General features: G+C 38.8%; 1 protein-coding gene across 1 annotated transcript; it reads right to left on the bottom strand.

The window, feature by feature from the left end:
• Nucleotides 1-6,518: 6,518 nt before the first annotated feature.
• On the bottom strand, nucleotides 6,519-8,266 carry ANKRD34B (ankyrin repeat domain 34B). The gene has a single exon (XM_074812973.1). It carries the CDS (start codon nucleotides 8,067-8,069, stop codon nucleotides 6,519-6,521), a length of 1,551 nt encoding a protein of 516 aa, XP_074669074.1. The 5' UTR covers nucleotides 8,070-8,266.
• Between the last annotated feature and the right edge of the window lie 200 nt (nucleotides 8,267-8,466).

The following is an 8,466-nucleotide window of genomic DNA, read 5'->3' as shown; positions in this document are numbered from 1 at the left end:
TAAAAATGTTTGGGATGGTTTGTTTTTTAAGGGTTAGAGAGAGCCTATTAGAGTATTATGAATTGCATCCTGCAGTATATCCCAGAGTCAGGGGAGCTTTACCATAGGTTTCAGTGTTCTAAAATTTCTTTTAATTGATTTAAAATTTATTTCAATTTTCAGAGAGTATTTGTTTTACTAAGGGTAAAACTACTAATAAAAGGAAAGATTAGGAAGTGTTTGGACAATATTTCAAAGAAAGATTTCTTCCATGAGGTTTATGTTAATTAGAAACCATTTTTACCACAAAACTATTTCTTAAAATTTCAATTGGAAACCAATTTTTTGTTACTGCTGTGTTTTGATGCCCACAGACATTTATTCAGGAGTATCTGTTTGCCTATGCCATGTGATTCCCTGATGCCTAGGCATATCTTCTGTATATTACCTTGTTATATTTACTGTCAGTTTTACCGAGAGTTTTATCTATAAACCTTGTACCAACCTACAGGCAAAAGTAAGGGCTGCTAGGTAACATCCAAGCCAGGGTGTTGTATTAGTCATTAGTTCTTTGCCTCTTCTAGGGCTTTGCTGGATGAGATTTGGTGTATGTCTCTGCAGTGAAGTAAGATGTTACTAGCTTCTTCCAGCTACAACTACTTCTGATATGTCTTTACTGCAAATTACTGTGATTATTGTATCATTACCCTTTTAGTAGCACGGCTGAAGAAGATACTCACTCCACACTGCAGTTACTCCAAATTGCACAGGGGCATTAAGGTCTGTGTTCCCTTAGAGAGGAGCAGTAACTTCTGGCCGATGGGTGCAATAAACAGCTGTCAATAACATCTCAGACTGCCACAGCAGAGCTTATTCATTAAAACCCATAATAAAGAAGCATTATTTTTTATTGTGCTTCCAGTAAAATTCAAAGTATTGTACTCTATCATCTTCTGAATTTTGAACATCTGAATTTTGGGGGCAATTGTGTGTTGTTTTTTTATATACTTTGGCTTGGTTCCCTTGGATTTTTCAGTGATCCTTCTGTCACTATAACTGTTGCTTTCACTGCCTAATTGTGATTCCTCTTATTGCTGTAGCAGGGGAAAAAAAAAAAAAGCATATGCAAATTCATAATCTCAATGGGAATTTGTCCAAGCAGAATTAAAATGTGTTTTAAAAAGGTGTTCTCATTGTTGTGTTTTTAAAAATGTATGTACAGGTTAAGTTTATATTTGAAAATGGACTAGCTTTTGAGAAAGAAGGCTATAACTCATGCCATCTGTGGCAGCTCATGAAAGTGTTCAAAATTGCTAGCTAATGCCTTCAGGGAAAAAAATACAGAGATTAATTACAGTTCATCAGCACGCATCTGGATTTCAGAAATTTGGGAATAAACTGGACTGTATATAGTGCTAAAAAAAAAAATCTTCACTGTTCAATTTAAGATGTTGGCATGTTTTTTAAATGGCTGAATATAAATTCACTTTTTTTTCCTGCTTGGGACAAAACCTCTGAATCAACATTAGATCTACAGTGTCGTATGGTTAAATTTAAAACAGTGGGTTTGACTTCATCTTGATAACTGAGTTCTCTGGTGCTTCCGTAAGTGTTGAAGTGTTGATGCCTTGGCTTCCTGAATCCCACTCCAGATGAGCAATGTGGCTGAGGCAAGCCCTGCTTTGAGCTGGCGGCTGCACGAGACCTCCAGAGGTTCCTTTCAGCCTGGATTTTTTTATGATTTAATGACACGTTTTACCAGCTACATAGTACATACTGCTGTAAAGGATCAGTATAGATGCAGAAGGAGTTTTAAGTAATTCTGTTTCCTATAGTTTTGTTATTACAAACTTTCATCTTTGTTGAGCTTTAACAGATATCTTCTTCGAAGAACAGGAATTTTGTATATACATACATATTTTAAAATGAGATTAACTTGTGTAAAGGAGTATAAGACCTATTGTCTTTTTAAATGGATTAATAGCTGGTATTTTATTAGAGCAAATAGTCATCAAAATTGGAGTTTTATCCCTTTCACTCTGAAAAAACCCTAAGTTTTCTTAAGATGTATCCTTATCAAACTTGATCTCCTTGAAGGTATTACAGTGCCAGTAATACTTAAAGGTGAAAATGTGTGGCTGGGAAATATCTTAAAATAGGCATTCCTCCCTCTAATTCTGGATTTCAACATTAATTTAAAAAAAAAAAAAGCTTGTCCCTTTTATGAATACAGTGTGAATGTTTTTAGTAGGACTGTTATTTGTGACGAACGTTACCCTTTCTGTAACAAGCCAAGCTCGTTACATGAACAAAATAGCCAGCTAACAGAATAATGGTTTACTAATGAAAGAATCCATTTATTTATAAATACTTTATTTTAGTTGGAAAACTAATTAGTTGTACTGCATAACAGATGCAGAAAGATGAAGGTCTTATTAAGGATTGATAAGGAAAAAAAGGAATTTAATGACTGTTTTAGTTCACTATTTTTCTTGTGTAGCTGCATCAAATAATGTCAATATTCTTTTGGAAGTGCTGTGTAATTGTAAAAGACAAAAATCAAAACAAGGCAACTCCCAAATGCCTTTCCCCTTAAAGCAAACACAAAAAGTGCAGGAAAGGACATTTTGAAAACTGTACTTTGAACACCACGTCTTAAACACAACCTTGAAAACTGCTTTTTTACAGCATTCTTGTGTAGTGACTTGCTGTTCTTAAATTTCTTAAACCAAAATATGAAGTTTTTGAGGCCACCACTGTTTGTCTAGAAGTTACTTTCATTGTATGGTTTCACAGCATTTTGCAGAGAAAATGAAAACCAAAAGTAGAAAAATTCGTTTTCACCTTTCTAAAGTTACCACCTAGATTCAAAATCAATAATCTCATAGGTAGTGTGTTTTACTGTAAGCTGTAACTTGTGTTGACAGGAATGCTTGCTCACAAAAATGTCACTTCCATTTTATATGGTTTAAATGTTTAAGGATTTTATGCCATCAACATTTCTGTAAGTTATAGTGGATGAGCTTTACTAATTTTTCACTGTGTGAAAACTAGTCCAGATGGTTTTCTCTGGGTGGGGAGCCCACAGCTCTTAAAAGAAAACTAGCAAGGAAGAAGCTTCAGCGTGTGGTGTTTTCTATGTTTCCTATATCAAGACGCATAAAGAACACCTGAAAGGTATTTTGCTGTTTGTAAACTTTACTGGGGGGGGGGGAGGGATTTAACGTTGGAAATTGCTTCCCATTCTTTGCTTAGAAGACATTATGGATGGCTGGAAAATGATGAGGATTAAGACTTCAAAGATGGCAGAAGTGTATCACCACTGAAGTGGAACCACAGTAAGCTACCAACAGACGGAAAGAGCCTCTCTCACACAATACTTTGTACAAATCTAGCTATGTTGGATTAAATCTAATTAACTGTTCCAATTTTCCTGTATAGAGACGGCCTGAGAAACACTTATGAGCGAGTACCTTTGGTAGTGACTCAGCGTCTCCTAAGTGGTGAATAAAAGGACGTCTATTTCCGTATTCCCTGCATGGGGGAAAAAATTACTTTTATTTATGCATCATCATAACAACATCAAGAGAACAACGCTGAACTATTTTTTCTTTGAAGGTCACTTGTAACATCGATGCAACAATAAACATTAAATGTTAACCTTTCACATTACTTCTGCATCAAAATTAAGCACAAAATACTGGCAACACCACAGAATAACTTCACTTCTCAAGACATCTGCCATTTTTCTGACCATTTTGTAAAAAAATTACAGTTTCAGTTGAGGGGCCAGTAATCCCATATTTTAATTAATTTTAAAATCAATACAGCAGAAATCAGCCTTTATACCTTCAGCAAAGAATACCAGTTAGAACTTCTGATGTTATTTTTTTGTAAAAAAGAATTCATGTTTTTTTAAAGATATATTTTTAGCTGCAGATATTTCATTATGAAATGAACAGACTATAAATTGGCATTTCCATTTATAATAAAAACATTTGAAGAGTATATAGTGTCTGTATGTGGCGTTTGTAGGGACCAATTTGTACCCAGTTAATAATACTGACATAGGTTGTTTCACGTAATTTCTGTGCCATAAAAAGATTTCCATGTAGTCCTTGTTTCTACCTGGTATACGCAGATGCTGATCCAGCAACATCTGAGGTAAGAGGCAGAACCTGAATGGAACATATTTGGCTCCATCACCTTCACCATGTTTCCACCAGTATTTAATAGCTCTTAAGTGTATGTAATTCCACTTTTGGAATCTTCTCATTTTGGTGGTGGAGTTTTTTTAACATAGTGAACACTTCTTTTTTGCGTGTGTGCAGAGACTAGAGCCAGTCTATAAATGACCAAGAGTCTTTCAGTGGATGAATAGTCTATCTCTAATAAAAACAAAACCAAAAAAACCCACGACATTTTTGTGACGGGGACTGATTGCTCTTGAGGGGTGAGGAACTAAACAAGTGTGACAGTCACATCTGAGTAAGTCGGATGCGATAGCGTAGAGCAGGTCCCTGTGGGCCTTCCCTGCTGCCACCAGAATGCTAAGTGTCCCACGTTAGCAGAGCTGTGACAGAGGACGCCACGGCTTCCAAGACCCAGATTTTGTGGGGAAGAACTAATTTTGACAATTGTGATACTGATTTGCATCTTCACTTGTTTTAGCTACTTCTGAGAGCTTGGTTAGAGAATCAACGGTAAGATTATCTGCCTTCTAATGATCTGCCATCATTAGAGAGTGGAGAGATTTTATGGCAAAATTGATTTCAAGATTTAAATTCATAGTTTCAGATCAGCACTTGACATATATAACTGTTGTGTAGAGATGTGAACCGTAACTCATTTAATTTCCAGATGTCAAATGTTCCCTTCTTCAAAATAGACATACTATGAACTTTTGGACATTTTTATATTTTTACATAGGTATTTACAGAGACTGTATGTTTATCATCCACTTGAAATTGTCTTATACTAAGGACAAAGCTAAATACCATTACAGTAGTTTGTTAGGCAATGTCAGGTTGGGTGCATTTTGACAGAAGCTGTAAGAAGACAGATAGTAGCCACTGTGTGTTTTCAGAAAAAAAGGTACCTCATTTCAGTATGCAGAAATTCACATTATACAGACACAATTTCAATACAATTAATTTCTGTAAGTTATGACAAAACAGAACACATTCAGTATTTCTCAATCTTTAGAACATGAGCTGTAAAATGCTAAATGCAATACCAGAAATAAAGCATCTATGGAATATGCACAAAGACAAGGTAGATGTTTGGAATTGCTAAATGGGAAGGAAAAACAGATTTTAGATGGAGATACTTGAAAATATGCAAGAGCTTGGATGCAAAGGACTGTTTCTCATCCATAAGAAATTCAGTCGTCTGCTTCAAATTGGGAAAAATGAGGAATTCCATCTCCCAGGTGAGTATTGTAGCTGTTGGATTTTTTTTTTTCAGGTGTGTCTGGGCAGGAGGACAGAGCTCCTCCTTGCTCCCAGGTGTGTGTGAAGTGTCCTCGCTCATCAAGACACATGATGTGTCTCACCATCTGTATCTGGTCTTGTGAAAAGAAACCCAGGCCTGTGACTGGGGAGAGAGAGCTCCTGCATGATATGAAGATCTCTTATTTTTTGAGGGGAGGGTCTGGAACTACAGAAAGTAACACCTCCCCCAGCTCTTCCTCTTTTTAACAGATTCCAGCAATCCAATAGCTTGAGAAGCCCGAGTTGATTGACATGCCTAACTGACAGTGCAGGCAGGGTTTGGCCATTTTACATGAAATTATTCAAGGCCTCTTGCTTGCTGTGCTGGCTTCCTGACTCAGCTCCCAGGTGTCACGTGCTGAACTTGAGCTCTCCAGGGCTCTCTGTATCACAGTGACTTCCAGCGGCCAGCAAGGCGTCTGACGCAGGCTCCCAGTCTTCAGCTGGAATTCCCTGGGCGTAGCTATGCATGCAACACAGCTCTGCAACACGAATTTTACTGACTCTGTGTATTGTCTGTCTACACGCAGTAAAGCCACTGAAGCCATAAGCCACTGCCTCTGTACACTTGCCACTGCCCAGCCCTTGCCCATGCTGGTTGTGTTGAATTTCTGGATATTGCACAACTGGGACAGTGAGTCTGGCATCCAGCATCACAGTCAAATGTTTCAAGATCCCAAATGCCACGTGTACCGCCTTTCTGGGTACAGAGAGAGTATGCATTCGGGAGGGATACATTTCCAACCTAAAATGAGAACTGCAGTGCCTAAAAGCTGTTGTGACTTCAGCCTGCCACCAGTAAGATGTCACTGCTGAAGTTGAAAACATTTTGAAAACAGTGTAATAAATATTCCTCAGTTTGCAGAAAGCAGCATCATTAGTTGAGTGTATCTTTTGATGTAGTCTCTAAACTGTTTAACCCATTCCAAGGCAGAGAGCTTTACAACACAAACCTGCTATCTTTTGGGGTACGTATCATTACAATCAGGTAGCACAGTGAATATGTACACATTGTACAGATTTTGTAACTCTTGTTACAATTGCCTGTTAAAAATTCACTAATTGCTTAATCTGCTCCGTCTGTAATGACTGCCTCCTTTGTAGCATTTTCCTATTTTTGGTCTCCTTAGGGACGGAGGGTGCTGCTGGTACTAAGTGTTTCTGTCCACAAGAAACCATCCCAGAAACCCTATTTATGAAAGTAATATCTGAAATTGGGGGGTGAGGATTCACATTCAGTGGTGGAAGAAAACCTGGTCTTATCTGAGCAGTATGATCCAACAATAAGGCTCCTGAACCCTGTCTGTCTAGAAAAGCTTGATTCCTCCTGCTCAGAGTAACAGGAGGCATGTTCTCCAGTACTGCTCTAGAACTTGGTAACAAAGCATGAGATGGAGAAATAATCTTTTTCTTTCCTATCACTGACTTACTGTCTTCTGCAGCAGCAGGACTTAGAGTAGTAGTTAACTGAGAATCAGAGCTGTAGTGATGAGCTCCTAAATTTCTTTTCTGGATAATACTGCTAAGGTTTGAAACAAAGCTATTTTGCCCCAAACTGGCATCTTTACCCATTGGAATCCCACTGGAGTGCCATTTCTCTTCAACATAAGGAATCTGAGATTTTATCTCATCATGTGATAATTTCCCTGGTCCAGTTTGATCAAAGGTTTTAAATAAATGAGCAGTGTCTTTTATGTCAATACTTTGGTGCCTGGTGATGAATCTCTTTGAATAGGCAAGGCCATGGATTTCAAAACACACTTCTTCTGGAGTAATACCCTGAAGTTCTTGTAAAGAAGCAATTTTATTCTGGTGATACAGTGAGGGAGAGCTCTTTATCCAAGGCTCAGACCGTAGCCGCTGCACATGTGCCCGCCTGGACCCTACTTTTGTTGAGCTGGATTTTCTTGTCAGTGAAACTGTCTGAGATGAGTTGTCCACGCGTCGTGGATGATCCAGCTCTTTAAAGCTGAAGACTGCTTTTTTAGATTCATTTGAACTCGAAAGTGGGGGTGGAGACGTAGTCAGTTCTATTTCTGATGGTGAAGTGCAGGCAGTTGGGGAATGGCATTCCCCGAGGTCTGCAGGAGGCATGTTTAAGTACTGCTTTGTTTTCTGCCTTCCAGATGAGGACTTGTCCATCGTGATGATGATGACTTCTTTTCCCCGTGCCCTGCAAGCATTAAGAAGAACTTTCAGGGTCTCTTTGTCCTCAGCGTTTATTGCATACACAAGCGCAGAGCAATCAGAGTGATCTTGCAGGCTTGGGTCAGCTCCACTTTTCAGTAGCAGAGATACCACTTCAGGGCCTGCTTTTTCCAAACAAGCATGCATCAGGGCTGTCTTTCCAGATTTGTCCTGTATGTTCGGATCAGCCTTGTTTTCCAGTAGGTATTTAACCATCCTTGCCTTGCTGACACTCTGGGCATCCACATGTTTGGTCCTACAAGCAATCATTAAAGGGGTTTCACCTCTGTCATTGCTCTCGTTGACGTAGGCACCACCCTCTAGTAACAGCCTGGTGAGGCGGAGGCGGCTTTGATAGACAGCTCTTAGCAGGGAAGTCGCCTCCGATGGCAACTCCACCATTTCGGTCATTGCACTTGTCTCACTCACACCCTCCTATTGGCTGGAAAGAACACCTGCTGTTCAGAGAAAACAGAGGCCCCCCAGAAAAAAGAAAAAAAAGAGGATTTAACTGTACAAATTGCTCCTGTAAACACCCCTGTATGTTGTGAAAAAGAGTATGAAGATAAGGGAGGGGGATGTGTGTGTGTGTGTGTATTCCCACCTCCCAGACTTCAAGAAATGCATTAAAAACTTAAAATATTTGGATATAACATTTATAGATGCTTAAAGCATGGCTGTCACATTTTTTGTGACCTCCCTTTTGTCACACTCTGGCAAATAAACTGCAAAAAAGTTTAATTCTGCACACTCTAATGGCCTTATACCGACCACACCCAAGTGCTGTGGTACAGTTGTACCACTCCTG

The sequence above is a fragment of the Strix aluco genome, chromosome Z, assembly GCF_031877795.1.
Source record: "Strix aluco isolate bStrAlu1 chromosome Z, bStrAlu1.hap1, whole genome shotgun sequence".
NCBI lineage: Eukaryota > Metazoa > Chordata > Aves > Strigiformes > Strigidae > Strix > Strix aluco.
This window is presented reverse-complemented; position numbering and strand designations above follow the sequence as displayed.